The sequence below is a fragment of the Prunus persica genome, chromosome G5 (assembly GCF_000346465.2).
Source record: "Prunus persica cultivar Lovell chromosome G5, Prunus_persica_NCBIv2, whole genome shotgun sequence".
Classification (NCBI taxonomy): Eukaryota; Viridiplantae; Streptophyta; class Magnoliopsida; order Rosales; family Rosaceae; genus Prunus; species Prunus persica.
In genome coordinates this window covers 4,324,652-4,342,548 of record NC_034013.1, presented here as the reverse complement: position 1 = coordinate 4,342,548, position 17,897 = coordinate 4,324,652, and the positions used below count along the sequence as shown (strand labels likewise).

General features: G+C 35.6%; 2 protein-coding genes and 1 long non-coding RNA gene across 5 annotated transcripts; 2 read left to right on the top strand and 1 right to left on the bottom strand.

Annotated features, from left to right (window-relative positions):
* On the top strand, positions 6,064-8,709 carry LOC18777754. Of its 3 annotated transcripts, none has more exons than XR_002271582.1 (4): positions 6,064-6,637; positions 7,137-7,278; positions 8,062-8,170; positions 8,409-8,709. It is a non-coding gene; the product is annotated as an uncharacterized LOC18777754 (long non-coding RNA). The 3 variants fall into 3 exon arrangements; XR_002271581.1 differs by having other exon boundaries at positions 7,973-8,170; XR_002271580.1 differs by having other exon boundaries at positions 7,839-8,170.
* On the bottom strand, positions 9,111-10,241 carry LOC18776132 (mitogen-activated protein kinase kinase kinase YODA). The gene has a single exon (XM_007210884.1). It carries the CDS (start codon positions 10,239-10,241, stop codon positions 9,111-9,113), a length of 1,131 nt encoding a protein of 376 aa, XP_007210946.1.
* Positions 12,343-15,385, top strand: LOC18775876. The gene is made up of 9 exons (XM_007209203.2): positions 12,343-12,794; positions 13,053-13,204; positions 13,608-13,703; positions 13,801-13,863; positions 14,055-14,123; positions 14,206-14,308; positions 14,394-14,465; positions 14,836-14,924; positions 15,036-15,385. Exons 1-9 carry the CDS (start codon positions 12,470-12,472, stop codon positions 15,174-15,176), a joined length of 1,110 nt encoding a protein of 369 aa, XP_007209265.1. The 5' UTR covers positions 12,343-12,469; the 3' UTR covers positions 15,177-15,385.

Below are 17,897 nucleotides of genomic sequence, written 5' to 3'. Positions count from 1 at the left end.
TCTTGTGGTTTATTACCTTCTTATTCTTCCTTGAAGATCGCTTCCTCTTGCAATAAATATTTAATAATAAACTGCTTTTTTTTTCTTCTTATGTTAGAGCATATTTTCTTATAATAGATATAAGCACAAAAGAATGAAATCATAAATATATCTAATCTTATAATTGCATAAAATGCATGTATATTTTATCGTCTCTCACTTGAAAAATTAACATATAGCAGATATTGTTCTTTCAAGACCATCTTTCTCAAACTGCACCATAATTTGGACTTGCCATGTTGAGGTTCAATCAATGGTTTTAATTTTAATTTTTCTCTATGATACTGATATGGAGAGAGAGAGAGAGAGAGAGAGAGAGAGAGAGAGAGAGAGAGAGAGAGAGAGAGAGAGAGAGAGAGAGAGAGAGACCGTCCCGATCATATTGTGCAAAGATCAGCCATGTCCTACAAGGTATATAACAAAAGAATTCTTGCCAAAAAATTTCTAGTGTCTTGAAAGCAAATTAGGAGAGTCGAAATTACTGAAAAAAAAGAAGTTGAAAACAGCTAACTAACTAAATGAAACCAATGAGGTCTGCAAGGTTCACATCCAAGTGAAGAGCAACAAAAATTGAAGAACAAAAAGGAAGAGAAGGAGAAGAGTGACTTTTGGCTTGGAGAGAGCGTGAAGACTCGAGGGAGGATAAAGACTTCCGAGAAGAAATAGCGTGAAAATATTTCGGGTTATTTTCAGAATTTTGTAAATTTCATTAAACTTTAGAGCTTGTCATACACCAATTTTTTTTCCCCCTTCTTATGGAAGTGTGAGGTAAAAGAAAAACTAAAACTAAAACTTTAAATAACAAGAAACATGAAAACTGAACATAAATCTTTATTTTAACCAAAGTAATTTACATTATGATTTTACAAGCAAAATAACAGGAAAGAAACACTCTCTTAATTTATTTTTTTACAACAAACGTCCAAAACTATCTACAACTCGTTCTTCTTGTTTCCAAGTCACAAACTAAACCTCAGATTCAAAACCTGCAACATATTTAATAAGGGGTGAGCACTACAAGCTCAGTAACGGTCCTATGTCTTATGTGATTAGTGAGATTTATAAAATTATGCAAGCAAACAAATTTGCATGTCCCATATCATGCATTTTACGACTGTGATTCTAAATGCCCTATTACATAAACTAACACCCGTAACATTCCCAATTTCATATTCCCTTTTTGCTAGTCGTCTTGCCTAAACCATTGATTTCCAAGCCCAAATCACCCAATCGATAATTATATCACTGATATCCTATTTTACTGTCACACAGACTCGCTTGAACTTGGTTCCTACAATGGTTAGACTCAACTACACAAAAGCTATTTTCCTTTCTCATAACCCAAGTGTAATGAATTCCTTTACTCCAACAACCAATGATAAGCAAGTCATGATAATGGAAAGCATTATGTAATAGCAATATTCATAACCCAATTTCATAAATAAAAACAAATGTAAAAGAATTAACGAAGTTTCAACAATAAGAACATAAACAAGAATATTCAATTTAAATATAATTCCATGTAATTAATCCCCAGAATTCCCCTACCTTACTTCCCAGCTAGCAAACTCTTTCCTTAAGCTTTGTCAGGCCCTAACAAAGTCCTTGAGTCTAAGCGTAAAAACACAAAAAGAAAATATTTAGAATAGTGAAATAAAAGATGACTGCTCACTATTTTATATAAAAACTGGGCTTTAAATGGTTTAAATGGACCACTTTGAACAGCATTATGGCTTACCAAATCTCAACGAAATTTTACAAATGAATAGTCATTTTAAAGTTTGAAGAATCAGCCTTTCAACCATATAAAAATTTGAAAAAATTTGGCAAGAATTCTTTTGTTATATACTTCGTAGGACATGGCTCATCTTTGCACAATATGATCGGGACGGCTCTCTGTCTCTCTCTCTCTCTCTCTCTGTCTCTCTCTCTCTCTAGAGTCTCCATATCAGTACATAGAGAAAAATTAAAATTAAAACCATTGATTGAGCCTCAACATGGCAAGTCCAAATTATGGTGCAGTTTGAGAACGATGGTCTTGAAAGAACAATATCTGCTATATGTTAATTTTTAAGTGAGAGACGATAAAATATACATGCATTTTATTTCCAGATTAAAACATGATAAAAGCATAAAACTTCCAATTGAAAACTAAAGAATTTACTGAAGACACCCAAAACTATAAAAACTCTTTACCCTTAAGCCTTCCTTCTTTCTTCTTTTTCTCTTTCAGAATTCTTCCTCTCCGTCTCTTTCTTTCTATTAGTGAAGTGAGCTAAAAACATATATGAAAAATCCTTCTCTAACTTCAACTATTTAGGTGGAAAAGTCATGATTAAAACCTATTTCCACCTCCTCTTTATAGCTGGGATTATTCAGCACTCTAACTGGGATTAGTCAACCATATAGATTGCTTACAGAGCAATCTAAGTTCATCACCAACAGCCACCTCCTCCTATAGACTCTCCACCAGCTTATACAGCCTTCACTAATAAGCACCCTAGAGTGCTTACAAGGCATGAGGATATTTTTTGAAAGAAACAAAGCAAGAGAGAATGAAGAAGACGAGGAAGAATGAAATATTTGGCTGTAGGATTTTTTTTCGTTGAGAAAAAGCTGCTGTATCTCAAGTTACATATGAGACAAAACATTAGGCTCATTGTTTTAGGCTTAAAAGAAAATAAATGGGTTTGCTTAGACCTAAAGACTTGAGCTGAACTTAAAGGACCAAAATGTTTATTTATGTATTTTTTTATCCGGATGTCCGCATGTTATTATTCTGTAGATGTCATTGTAAATAGGGAGGAAAGCAGGGAGGGATAGTAGAAAATATATGGCGTTCGCACGATAATAACGTCCGGACATCTGCATAAGAGAATTTATATATATATATATTTTTTAAAACATGTCTTTACAGCGCCTCCCCAAACTTGATTTCCGCTAAACTGCGGTTCCTTTTGGTCTGTCACAATTTTAGTGTCGATTCGTTTTGTTGTGTTCTTTTTTGGTGGCACCGGCCGGTTGACATTTCTACAAGAGATGGTGGCTGTGATACGAAAGCATGATCGGTCTTGGAGCAGTTATTGATGGGTTTTTTTTGTGCAATGATACAATCACAGCCACACCTATACACATCGCATACATTTCCGATCATTCTCGTTGAAATTTTGGAGGTTTTCCGATGTCTACACTTGACTGGAGCTATTGTTGACGGTTACACATTCTGTATATCAGTTCGGAGAAGTTATTTGCGGTTTCACGATTACTGCAACACTAGATAAGTTTGACTTGTTATCATTAACTGCCTCATAGCTACATCAGCCGGACTTGGTCCTATGGAGTATTTTATTTTTCTTCCTTACCTTCAGGCATTGTTTGGTTCACGGAATGAATTTGAGGGGAAATCACTTCCCATATCATTTCCCACGTGATGAGAAATGGAAGATTCATTTTAAATGTTCGGTAATGCTGGGAAAGTAACCAGGAGATAACACTTTATTATCTTTCCCATGTTTGTTCTGAGTAGGAATGGAAAACAAAGTTTGTATAAATTTTCAATTATACCCATATTAAATTAAATAAAAAAAGAATGCATTTAATGATATATTGTAATTCTAAATTGTTAATGGAAACAAAATGGTCATAATATTGGTTCATTTCACCAAACTTTTCCGTGATGAGGGAAAACAAAACCCAAGTTGGGAGGATGACTTCACTTTCCCTCTTATTTTCTCATGGGCCAGACAACGATTTTCCATGCATGGACTTACTAAACATAAGAAAATAATTGATTTCTCATCCCCAAGTCTCCTTTCCCATGAACCAAACGGAGTCGATGGGTTGTGCTTTCGATTTAGCCCATGTGTTGTTGTTTATTTTTGGGAGACTTTGGAAAAACCCAAAGGAGAGAGAAATTTTTTAAAAGAAGTCAAAATGGACAAATTTGCCCTTATTTATTTTTAGATTTTTTAAGGCATCATTTACATTTGTATGTCTTTTATTTAAAAGTTGAGAGGTTTTTCTGTCTATTTTGAAAAAGCTTTGACTTTTTCCAAAAGTAAAAGTTTTTTTGTGGCTAAAACCTAAATTTACTTTTATTTTTTATTTTTTTAAGCTTTACTTTTACTTTTATTTTCATGTATTCTTTTAAATGTAATTGCTTATCACCCATTGTTTTGTTTTCATTCTTATTTTTGAGTTCTTTCAAATGTAATTTCTTTTTCTAGTTTTATTTTGTTAATTTTTTTGTTAATTTTCTTTTTCACTTGTAGGCTTTGTTTTTAGTCGCTTAATTGCTATTTGGTGTGGTCGATTAAAGAGGTTTCAAAGATTCCTCTTTTTGTTTTCTCTTCTCTCACATTTGGGTTACAGATGATTTTGCTATCCTTTATACAATAGAAGCATCTACTCCAAAACAAAAACAAAAATTACATACACGTTAATCATGTTGTCATACAAATTGTTCTGTGAATAAGGTGGTTTGTAGACGATGTTGCGAGTAGTGTGGTAGTGGTGGCGAGGGTTCCCATGGGGGACGGGATCCTTGTGTCTCTCTTTTCTAAAATTTTGATACCTGTCGAAATAGTTGACAGAACTTTAAAACCGTCAACTTTTATTTATATATATAAAGCAAAAGGCAGAGAATGGTGAAACATTCAAAATACTAGAAAATACCTTTGGTTAATTCAAACATGCCAGTTTGGCATTACTTATTTGAGGTGATAAGTGATTTTTAAATTTTTTTGGAAAGCCTAACCCATTTGGTAAACTGTGATAAAATTACTTATTGTTAAAAATTGTTGTGAGAGAAAGCTATAAGGGAAAGCAGCTAATAAGATGCTTTCATTTTCTGATTATGCAAGAATCAGTTTTGTAGAGGCACTAAGTTTAATGATTATGCAGCAATCATTTTCTGATTATGCGAAAATCAATACCAACAACACTTTTAACAAAAATTTTACCGAACACCAAACTGCTTTCTCCCACAGCTGATTTTTCTTACAGCAAATCTGACAGCAATTATTTTACAGCACAGCAATGCCAAACTGGAGAATTGAAATTATTAATTAAATAAGGATATTATAGTAAATTCACATTTTCGTATTAAAAAAATTAAAATTAAAAACAAATAAGATAATATGTCCTACTTTTATGGAACATAACTATTCATGTTATTTTTTCTTAATATAAAGCAAAAGGCAGAGAATGGTGAAACATTCAAAATACCAGAAAATGCCCTTGGTTAATGCAAACATTAAGAATTCAAATTATTAATTAAATGAGGATAATATGGTAAATTCACACTTTTTTATATTTAAAAAAATTAAAAGAAAAAGAAAAAGTAGATAATGGATCCTATTTTTATAGAACACAACTACCCATTATCTTTTTTAATTCTAAAATAAATTTACTTATTTTTTTTAAAAAACCTCTCGCAAGCGCGGAAGCGCGTGCAGAGAGGCTAATATTTATATTAACTAAGAGGCAGAGAATGGTGAAACATTCAAAATACCAAAAAATGTCCTTGATTAATGCAAACGTTAAGAATTCAAATTATTAATTAAATGAGGATAATATGGTAAATTCACACTTTTTCATATTTAAAAAAATTAAAAGAAAAAGATAAAGCAAATAATGGATCCTATTTTTATGGAACACAACTACCCATTATCTTTTTTAATTCTAAAATAAATAAATTTATTTTTTTTAAAAAGCCTCTTGCAAGCGCGGAAGCGCGTGCGGAGAGGCTAGTTTTTTCTTAATTACTAGCTTCTACGCATGCGCTTGCGAGAGGCTTTTTAAATTTTTTTTTAAATTTATTTTAGAATTTAAAAAGATAATGGGTAGTTGCGTTCCATAAAAATATGATTTATTATCTGATTTTTCTTTTTATTTTAATTTTTTTAAATATGAAAACATATGAATTTATCATATTATACCAATTTAATTAATAATTTCAATTCTTAATATTTACATTAACCATATATATATTGATAAAAATAAAAAAAAAAAAAAAAAAAAAAAACCAATTGGCTAGTTAAAAATAATAATAAAACATCGTAATAGCTCTTCTTCTTCACGTTTAATATTTCCTTCACAGGCAACAGCGTTTTCCTTTTTCCGTCCAAAATTTATTTATTTATTTATTTCCTTCACAGGCAAACAGATCCAGATTATCTCAAGGAAGATGAGGCTTCTCTCTGAACCACCACAATGCGAATCCCTTTGTAACCAACCGAAATCGTTCATCTTTCCTATGGCCAATGAGAATTCTGTAAAATCTCGACTGAGAGAAATAGATTTTGAGGGAGAGCAACATACCCATGATTTTTCTTCCGAGAAGATTAAAATGTATTGTTATGGAAACATATAGAAAAAGAAAAATAGATGAAAATTTGGGGATTTTTGTTCGGTTAGTGTATCCGTAAAGAAACCTCCGGCCAACAAGTTCTTTAATCCTTAGAAGAAGAAAAGGTGCAAGCTTTAAATAATAATCTTATCAAGACTGGAAAATTTTTCATCAACTCCAGCTTCGTCTCCGCTGTCCTCATCGTCCTCCTCTGCTCGCTCGCCATTCTCTTCGCCAAATGAACATCTCGTAAGTCCAGATTCCCCATTTTGTTTTGTCTGCCCATGAAATGCGGGAAAGTGATTACTTTTCTTTCTGTTTTTGCTTTATTTTTCTGGGTTTTGAGGAATTTGGGTTTCTAAGGGCTTGTTATTGGGCTGATGGATGAATTTGGAGTTTGGTTTTATCTGATAATGGTTGAGATTGAATGCAAATTTGTTGTGCTTTAATTGAGTTTGATTAAGAATCATTTTTGAGAAATTTGGGTTTCGTTTAGGTTTATGAATGGATGCATTGGAATTTTTATAAGGTTATAGGGCATTGAAGAAAAATTGGAGTTGCTTCCTTGATAGATGAACTGAAATTTGTGGTTCTTGAAATAAAATGCCTTTGTTTCAAATTGTAATTGCGTGAATGGTATCACTTGATATGCGGTTTCTGTGTCAAATTATGAATTTACAGATTTGATACTATTGTTGTGGTGAATGGAGATCTTTGTATTGAAGTATCTAGTTTTATTGTTGACTAGGGTATTCGTTGATCCACTCCAGTGGCAGATTTCGTAGGACACTGCTAATAGCATTGTTGCCCTTTTTGCGAAGATCATAGGAAGAGCTGAGTCTCTACTGAGGGTTGCAGCCATAGGACCTGACAAGAGGTTGTTTTTCAAGGTAATAATGCTTGATGACTGCAAGGAATTTTTTTTTTTTTTTTTTGGTATCAAGCTTTTGCACAGTCTATATAATTCGGTGTCTATGGATGAAAATTTTCAATAGCTAACATCTATACGTATGCTGCTGGAAAATTTAAGTATTAAGGAGAGGTCCTAATAACTGTCTTAAGAATTATAAAATGGCCCAAGTCAGGACATATTTTGAACTTGGATATCTTCAAAATTTGGATCTTTTTTTATGGTATTGAGTTGCATATGCAAGTTGTTATGTGTGCACGTGTGTTTTCATGCTTGCAATTGTGTTTCTCACTGGGAAGACTTGGATGCCACTTGGAGGGCACTCCATAATGTACCTTCTCTTCTACTGCATAGTATTTTAGAAGAATAGAATGGAAGCTAAAACGTACTTGTACTAACAGTTCCCAAGAGAATAAAAAATATCTTTGTGTTACCAGATCTGTGGCTTTGCTATAGTAGAGAATTAATGTTTTGCACTGAGCCCTCACTATATATTTCTAGCTATCTATTCTAACCATGAAACTTTTGTCCTGAGTAAAGGCATCTTGCGGTGGCTGGTCCCTTGGCTCACAGGCCATCATATGTTATTAAAGCAGTCTGCTTGAAGAACAAATCTTGGCTGTGCTAGTCTATCAAATTGATCTTCTTTTTCCTTTCCGTTGGGATGGTTGCAGATGTGGCTTATCATTTTCGTGATAGCATGTTGTCATGTAGAGTAAAGTTATGCAAATTTGTCAACAATGATAATAAGTCATTCTTGCAGACAGCTCACCAGATAACTTCGTATTTAAATCTTCTCCGAGTGGTGTTTTGTCTTTACAAGCTTTCAGCTTTGGGACGGTTGGTGTCAGGTCTTACAGTTGCCTATGCTGGTATGTTTTTTGCTTAAATCTGTTACCTCTTTGTAGCTGCGATAGTTTTTGTAGTTTGGCCATTTAAGATAAAAAGCAGGGTGACAACTTACATGGTGTTTTGTCAGATTCAGTAGCCACTGTCTGATTTGCAACTTGCTTTTGTTCTTTTGTTTTTAATTGATACAAAGTCTTTTACTATTTGAATGCATTCGTGTAAAATTTTCTTTTTCATTGAATCTGTCTGCTCCTGAAACAGGATTATGCTTGTTTTGCCTTTATATCTTAGCCGAGAACAGTCAGTGCATGTTTATCTCGATTTCTGAGGAGAACGAATGATCTAGCCCAGGAAGATGCTACAGAGCAAGATACTCTGTTGTAGCTTATGTTTTCTGCAACCTCCATGTACAATGAATCTTTGTATATTTTTGTGCGGTTGTATTTTGGGCTACTCATAGTTTCTGTGTACATATTGTTAACCAGGAGATACAAAGTTACGATGCAAATTGTCGAATAATTGACACCATTCCTGAATAAATGTTGGTCATTAGTTTTTGCTACAACTTCTAGGGCATACTGCAGAAAATAGTAGTCATCAACAAAATGATGGTACAAAGCCATCGCTGAGAATCTATTACAAATATCCTTTGAAAGTTGACATTATTGATTAGAAGTTTTACATGCTGATTTAATCGTAACTTGTAAACTACTAATCTTATGTGAACCTAATGGATCAAATGCAATGATTAGTGAGATTATCTACATCAGTAAAACATAACACCAACACACAATGGGAGAACCAAGAGAAAGAGATCAAAGTGGAACTGTTAGCTCTCTATTAACAATGAACCCAATACAACCGTGAGAAAAGAATTTACATAATGTCAAGCCTTACAATCACAAACACTGAATAATGAAATATTACATCAAATTCATGAGAAGGCTTTCAAAAAAAATTAAACTAAGCTGCACCCATTATAGCAAAAGCTGATGGCTTTTGGCACCCGGTGTTTGGGATCACAGGCCTTGAATCTCTAGGGTACAAGATGGCCAAAGGAAGAATCTGTTGCTCCATCTCCTCTGCATTTTCAGAGCTCCAACTTCCAAGTGGTATGAAACTACCATAATCAAGACTGCAATTCGAAGAAGATGACACTGAAGAAACTTCCTTTATTGGTTCAGCTTTAACCTGTGCAATCTCATCAACTTTAGTCACAAAGGGGTGTTCCAATAGCTTAGCTGCTGTAAGCCTCTGTGAAGGGTTCCTCGCAAAGCAATTCTTCAAGAAATCTCTAGCATCTTTTGATAACCCACCAGGAACCTTAGGAACTCCAGAAGCAATCAGAGGCTTTAGGTCATGAAGTTTCAAGCCGGCTTTTGCATCCCATGGGTGCCTCCCAGTGAGCATCTTGAGCACAACACAGCCCAATGCCCAAATATCGGAAGGCTTCTCCTGAATGCTATCAAGCACAGTTTCAGGAGATAAGTACATTGCAGTGCCTCTACAAGAACGCTCACCCGCAGCCCTCTTTGCCAGTCCCAAGTCCCCAATTTTGGGCACAAAACCAGAACCAGAGGTCACAAGTAAGATGTTTTCAGGCTTCAAATCACAGTGCACAAAACCCCTTTCGTGAATGTACTGAATTCCTTTCAAAATCGACTCTGTATACTTCCTCACTTGTAATTCACAGAGCCCGGAGCCCCCAGATTGCTTTATCAAATCCCCTATTGTTCCTCCATCAGCATATTCCAAGAACACATTGTATACCAAATTATATCCAATCCCAGCCGTGAAATCTTCTCCATAACAGTCGATAACAAAAGGGCACCCACGAAACTCGCCAAGAAGTGACCTTTCGCTCACCAGCTCAAACGATTTAGCCATCAATGCCGATTTCACAGCCATGATCGCCGGAAAACCCTCCCTACCCAATTTGGGTTTTTTCACAGAGGCCAAATAAACCGACCCAAATCCGCCTTGGCCGAGAATCCGCCCTCGAACCCACTCACGCCCAGCAACTAAAAAACTCTTCTCTACAAGCCATGGTTCGTCTTCCTTTAGGGTTTCTCTTTTCTGCTTCAATGAAGCCATTGTTTTTCGTACTTTGCAGAAACAAAATTAAAGCCTTTAATTCTTGGTCTGGGTCTCACAAAAGCGAAGAGATGGAGAAAACGATCGATCAAATGGAAATGGGTAAGAGAAAAAGAGACAAAGCAGAGAAGTGGGTGATCAACGAAGACGACGATGTCGTTGATAAGGAAAACAGAGATCGAAGCGAACGTTTTACGGTTTTCTCTCTGCTTAACTTTGACGCGGTGATTGAAGTTCGTGACTTCCTTTTCCTGGTGGTGTTGGGTTTCCATTATATAGAGAGAGCGTGTAAGCGTTCCAACGGTCATATTTTCTTTCGCGGCCTTTCCCTTGCTTTCTAATTATTTAACAATATAATATGAAAAACAAAATGTTATTATTGTTTTATTTTGTGAAATATAATAATTGACTGCTACGAATTTGAAATATCTACCCATTTTACCTATTAAAATTTCTTTTCTTTTTTTTAAAAAATGTTACTCATAAATACTGACGAACTTATGATGATATTAATTCAGCTTTACCAAGGATAAATTTAACTTTATAGTTAAACTAATATAATTAAGTGGGTTAAATGTGAATCTATATTCTGTCGACGAAAATCCTCACTTTTACTCAGAGAAACACTCTCTAACCGTACATATCTTGAGGGGGGAAGAGGTCACTATTCCTCATACTCCCCTCATCTGTCTTCCTCCTCCTCATCTCCCTTACTTTTCCTTCTCTTGTCCTTTCATCTCCTTCCCACCTCCCCTCCCTTCCCCTCCCCTCACCTTACCACTCCTTACTCTCTCTCTCTCTCTCTCTCTCTCTCTCTCTCTCTCTCTCTCTCTCTCTCTTTTCATATAGGGTTCGGGATTTTATTTGCTTGGGGATGACGTGGCTGCCTTTTTTGGTTTTTTTTAGTCTTTTTGCAGATATTGGGTTTCACCTTGTGATTTACTTGGTGCCTTTTAGTTTTTGTTTGTAATAAGTGCATCAACTCTTTTTTTGAGTTTTTTGCATGTTTGTAGTCTCTACTTGTGAGAGTTTAAAGATTGTAGTTTGCAGTTAAAAACGACACATTTATTAAACTAGTTGAGCGGGTTATTTTTGAGTTGGCAAATTGATTCAAAACCTACATTTTTTTGTTGCCAAAGTTAGGAAAGGAGAGGGAGGAAAACTCACACACACAGGTATCATGGGGGCTTGAACCAAGGGCTAGAACCACTTAAGAGCACATCAAAGTCTAGATCCATCCAACTAATACCCCATTAATAAAACCTACCTATTTATTAATGTGTCTTGGCATGTTGAACCAAAATTGACCCATATTTTTATATTGTAATTGTGTCTTAGAAACTGAACGAAGGTGGAAAGAAAATGGTTAACTGACTCAATGGTCAATGGTGTAATAATTTGCAATTTTGAAGGTTATTTTTGTCAAATCATAATAAGTATTAGTCAAACTGTTACACTTACATGTATCATACATACCACCACGTAAGTACATAGTGTAATTAACTAAAAAATTGATTAAGTTTGGGCAACAAAATGTTATCTTTTGACCTTGTTCATAAGCGCATGGAATCTTTTAACGATCCACATTATCCTCTCTTTTTCCGTATGAGGTGGAATTCCTCTCTTTTCTTTTTATATATTTGTTTTTAGGAAGTCTTCGAAAAACTCCAAAGAAGAGAGAAATTTTTTAAAAGAAATTAAAATAAACAAAATTATTTTTATTTATTTTTGAATTTATTAAGGAATCCTTTACATTTGCATGGCTTTGATTTGAAAGTCGAGAGATTTTTTTGTTTTTTTTGAAAATTTTTTGATTTTTTTCAAAAGTGAAATTTTTTTTTAATAATTAAAACCTAAATTCACTTTGTTTTTTTTATTTCGCGGTTCTCTGAAAATACTATCGGGCCCTTTAGCGTGATGGCCACAACAAGGCATTTGGACATGCCAGCGTTATCTCCACGTGTCAATTTCCCATAGACAGTTAGGATATTCCCACATCCTACTGCACCTGATAATACAAAATTCAAGCACGGGCCCCACCGTCAGATCTCTCTGACCCGAATCCAACGGTCCAAATCCGTTCAGACAACTACTAAAAGCTGCGAAGCTCAAACCTGAACCAAGCAACAGCTGAAGTATGCTCAATGAAGACGACGAAGACTTTGTCTCGGCCCAATATCTCGGTCTGAACAAACCGGTTTTCGGCATTTCCTTACTTGTTTAACCAAATGGAGCTTCCTTTCACATCGTTTACAGCTCCTAATCCTCCAACGACGTCGTTGTGTGGCAAACTCGGCCTCTGCCATTTTCCGGCGACGAGAAAGAGGAGGACGGCGCTGTTCGACGGAGCTTCTAAGGTTTCGGTACCGGCGGTTAGGGGCTCGGGGGAGCAACGCAGCAGAGAAGGCATTGATGGAAGAGACGGAGAGAGTCGGGGAGGAGGGTTCACGAGCCCTGCCATGGAGGTCACCACATTTAATTCGAGCTTCGGCGAAGCTGAGTTCCCTGTTTGGGAAAAGATTGGTGCTGTTGTTAGACTTAGCTATGGAATAGGTAAGTGAGCTCTACCATAATTACCATAATTAAACACTAATTACCCTGACTTGCTTCATAATTCACGTAGTTACTAATTTTTCACACCCTGTGTGTTGTGGATAACGAATCCTTATCCTGTCAATTTCACCAATAAAAGATTTAATTTTGATACACAATTTGATTTGATTTTCCATTTTTGTTACTTGTTTTTATATAGAGAATTCTTGAATTATGTATACTTCTTGCGATGAATTTTTATTGGGTTTCTGTGAACAGGTATATATGGTGCAATGGCTGTGGTAGGAAGATTTATATGCTCTGTCACGGGGATCGATAGCATGGGAGGTTTCCAAGTATCTTTAGATGCAATTGTACAAGGGCTTGGATATGCAGCTCCACCAATCATGGCCCTTCTCTTTATACTAGATGTAAGTTGATTGATTGATTGATTTTGAAATTTCACGCAATGATACGGATTACGAATGATTTTTCATTATTTGGTAAAGAGAAACTTTAGAAAGATAAAATAGAAAAGAGAGAAGAGGATCAGTATTTCTCATTGGCAACTGAATAGAGCACAAAAGTCCACACCCAACATCAGTTCCTAGTAATTAACCCTCCATATGTTCATATGGACGCTGATGTCCTTCACCCTTTTAAATTTTTTTTAAGACCTCTAGGATTGGATTGGCTGCTCTAATACCAAGTTAAGTTGTGTATTGCAAAAGATTAGATTTATAGAGAAAGAAGAAGAGAATGGGAGATTTAAGGAATTGGTTTAAGCTTGTATTCAGCCCCTTTTGTGACTAACGAATGTGAAAATGGTTATAGGATGAAGTTGTAAAGTTATCGCCACATGCTCGTGCTATTAGAGATGTAGAGGATGAGGAGCTCCGCAGCTTCTTTTATGGAATGTCACCTTTGCAGGTTTACCATCTTTAATAATGTTATTGTAAAGCACTTTATGGTGTGCTGATTGGACAAAGCAAGAAACAAGTGACATGTTGCTCCTTCAATGTCGCAGTTTATACTAATTGTTGCTGCAAGCTCCGTGGGTGAGGAACTTTTCTACAGGGCTGCTGTTCAGGTGTGGTATCCTTGAATATATTTAGCCTTTAGTATATGTTAAAAAATCTCACTTAATTTTAAATGTTGGAGTTACTAACTATCATTGCAAATTATAATCTTCCCGATTTGTCAATATGAGCGGAAGAATCAGTGTTCTGTAGGAGAAGTAAATCATTATGATTTTTTTCCCAATCATTTATGACTTTGTAGGGATCGTTGACCGATATATTTCTAAGGGGCACAGATCTGGTCACAGATGCTCGAGGAATGGCGTCTCTGGTATTGCAGTTTTCTTCACTTTTCTTTACTATAATCAGCAGTAATGAACATTTTCTGACGACTGAATTCGCTCTATTTGTAGACCGGATTTTTTCCCCCATTTGTCCCTTTTGCTCAGGCATTTGCAGCGGTGATTACAGCTGCTCTTACAGGTTCTCTGTACTATGTAGCAGCCTCTCCAAAAGGTTGATTCTCTGAATGACATTTTAAGTAACTTCGGTGAAATTTGTTTGTGCAAGTTTAATGATCAGTTGCTAATTATTCTTGCAGATCCTGATTATGTAGTTGCACCAGTTTTACCATCTCGCTCTGGCCGTGAAGAGATGAAAAAGCTGTTTGCAGGTTTAACTCCTTACTTGAGCATGGGTTTTTCGGTGCTTCCAGCTTGTTTCACATAATAAGCTAGTTAATGTTTGTGGAACCAAATTAGATGATTAAAACTTTCAACAGATCGCTGGTATTTGCAATTATGGTTATCAACGTATCATTCCATTTTATACAGTTAATTCATGCTTATATTTCAATGTGATATCTACAAAAGTTACAAGTTCTCCACAACGAAGTGCCTAGAAAACTGTCTTTACTACAATAGTTATACTCCATCTTATTCCAAGAAGATGGAGAAAACAAAATAACGTCTCTAAATCTTCTAACTGTAGCATGTACATCTGAATTATCATTTCACCATTTTTTTTCCGTGGTCGTTCTGCAGCTTGGTATCAGAGGAGGCAAATGAAGAAGATCTACTCTCCCCTGCTTGAAGGACATCTGGCCCTATATCTTGGTTTTGAGTGGATGCAGGTACTTTTGTTTCTTTGTTGCAAATTTGTTGTTCATTGAGTAACTACCATACACGGAAGAGGATGAAACTCAATAATCGAATTTCCTTATGTTTTATGAAAAATTTGGCAGACAAATAATATTCTTGCGCCCATGATCACACATGGCATATACTCTGCTGTGGTATTGGGTCATGGCCTCTTGAAGATACATGATCATCGGAGAAGACTACGCCAGAGAATTGAACACCTTAAAGTAGATGGCAAAAAGTAAAACAAGTTATGGAGCTTCACACTGCGGGGGAACTATCCCAACTTGGGGGGAAATTTGTAAATTACTTAGAAGAGCAAATATTCTCAATACTGTATACTAATATGAAGTTGAAAATGGGAAGTCTGTAAATGTTGTAATATCAATGCAATTTGTAGATGGAGAGTTTTTGTAAACATATTTGTGATAAAAATGTTAGTTTCATGAACGTACGTCCTGTCATTAACTTCTTTTTAATATTCTGGTTGTGGTTTGTTTGGCAACTTAAACATGGAACTTATCAATAATATACTATCGCTAATTTTCAAAAAGAAAAAAGAAAAAAAGAAGGAACATATTAAATGATGAGCAGGAAAAATCAGGGAAATTAGGGAGATGCTCGAGTTTAAGTTCAGCTAAAAGAGTCGTCATTTTGCAAATTCAATTGTGTAGAATTTGTTTTCAAAATAGTTTATGTCATTTACAAAATTCAATATACATAAATCCAAACAATGAAATGATTAATTGTTAGAAATTTAAACGCTGGAGATTTAAATTTTGTTGTTTAAGAATTCTATGCAATTTTCAATTCCTTCATCCAAACAGAAGGGGAAAGAATGGAAAGAGAATCTCTAGACCTCATTTAAATGGGAAGATGATGATGTGATATAGAAAGATGACAATTTCACTAATAAACTCATTTTAGCACGACATAATATACAAAAGCCCTTATAAAGCTTATTTGGAGTGAAAAATCCAAAACTAGCCACTTATTATTTTCTAATTGGTTCTCTATATTTTAGTATAAATGTCATGTTAAAGTGGGTTTTTGAATAAAAATCTCTAGAAAGAATATGGATGAAATACCAAATTTGTCCTTTAGAGATGGTGAAAAGAGTATGAATGGACATTTAGAAGGCAAGGACATTATGGTGAGTTCAAAAATACTCTGATAGCATAGCAGAGGTGTTTCCTTTTCCGTTTTGGTTTCTTTGCGGACACGCTAGATAGATAGCTTACATATTTCTTGTTAGAATTCTCTGTTTGTATATGTATTTTCAGATTAGGAAGAGGTGTATATTCTGGAGATTTTAGTTAGAGAGAATGAAGAGAAATGGGGAAGGCACTGTTCTATTGAATTCTTACAATCTGCAGCTTACATAGTGTGTCTGACAGAGAGAGAAATGTGATTCTCTCCTAACAAAATTACAACTGTCACCCTATTAGGTGCTTACACGTGTCATACCAAATCTAAGCTAGAGAATCCACCTAGACTATGATCTAATGGTTCTCATTACATCATTTAAAATAGACTTAACAGAAAATAGAAAATGACTTCAGCTCTAAGAAATCTGTAGAAGGATTATATTTCAACACTCCCTTCTAATCCTTTAGCTGATTTCACTCCAAGCAAGCTTCTCAACCTCACAAACCGATCCTTAGGCAGAGCCTTAGTCAAAATGTCTGCTATCTGATCTTCTGTCTTGCAGTACACCAGTTCAATTTCTTTTGCTTGAATGGCTTCCCTTATAAAATGAAATTTCCTGCTGATGTGTCTTGTCTTTTGGTGATGAACTGGATTCCTTGCCACTGCAATTGCAGAGGTGTTGTCACATAGAATTGGAGTCCCTTCTACCTGTTCTTCACCAAAATCTTCAAGCACAAATATGGGCCACTTAGCTTGTGAAGTTGCTTCTGCAGCACTCACATACTCAGCTTCGGCTGTAGATAAAGCAACTGTGTTTTGCTTGATGGAAGCCCAAGAGAACATGCCTGAGCCTAGTGTGAAGGCATATCCTGAGGTGCTCCTCATATCATCCTCACTCCCAGCCCAGTCACTGTCACAATACCCAATTAGAGTAGCTGTTTTCCCCTTTGCAAACTCAATTCCAAAATCTAATGTGCCTTGTATGTATCTCAGCACCCTTTTAGCAGTTCCCATGTGTTTCTTTGAGGGATTGTGCATAAACCTAGCAAGCAAGCTAGATGCAAACATGACATCTGGTCTTGTGGCAGTCAGATAAAGCAGACTTCCTACAATCTGTCTGAATTCATTTTCATCTGCTGCTTCACTTCCATCTTCTCTACACAATTTCTCATTCACCACTAATGGAATTGCCACTGACTTGCAGTCTCTCATTCCAAACTTCTCAAGAATTTTCATGGCATATTTCTTTTGATGAATGAAAATATGCTTATCAGTTTGTTCCACTCCCATGCCAAGAAAATGGTGCAACAGACCCAAGTCTGTCATCTCATATTGTTGCATCATATCTTGTTTAAACTCTTCAAGCATTTTAGGATAGCTTCCAGTATATATAATGTCATCTACATAGAGTGAGACAATGATAATACCTGAGGTGTCACTTGTTTTGATATAGAGAGTAGCTTCACTTAAGCTCTTCTTAAAACCTGCAGTGTTGAAATAGGCATCTATTTCATCATACCAGGCCCTTGGGGCTTGTTTCAGTCCATATAGAGCCTTGTTCAACCTGTACACCTTGGTTTCCTTGCTCTCTTGAACATATCCTTGAGGTTGTTCAACATAAACTTCCTCCTTTAGGATGCCATTGAGAAAGGCAGACTTCACATCCAGTTGAAATAGGTTCCATTCCTTTTGTGCTGCAAAGGCTATCAAGGTTCTGATGGTGTCAAGTCTTGTCACAGGGGCAAATGTCTCATTATAGTCGATTCCAGGCTTCTGTGAATAGCCTTTAGCCACAAGCCTAGCTTTATTCTTCTGCA

What these genes read in the sequence shown, in the direction of transcription:
- LOC18775876 (XM_007209203.2), top strand. Translation starts at nt 12,470, where the DNA reads ATGGAGCTTCCTTTCACATCGTTTACAGCTCCTAATCCTCCAACGACG. An exon ending in TCTACAGGGCTGCTGTTCAG is followed by an intron (nt 13,864 to 14,054) that starts GTGTGGTATCCT and finishes ATGACTTTGTAG; the next exon opens with GGATCGTTGACCGATATATT. An exon ending in TGTAGCAGCCTCTCCAAAAG is followed by an intron (nt 14,309 to 14,393) that starts GTTGATTCTCTG and finishes TTATTCTTGCAG; the next exon opens with ATCCTGATTATGTAGTTGCA.
- LOC18776132 (XM_007210884.1), bottom strand. Translation starts at nt 10,241, where the DNA reads ATGGCTTCATTGAAGCAGAAAAGAGAAACCCTAAAGGAAGACGAACCA.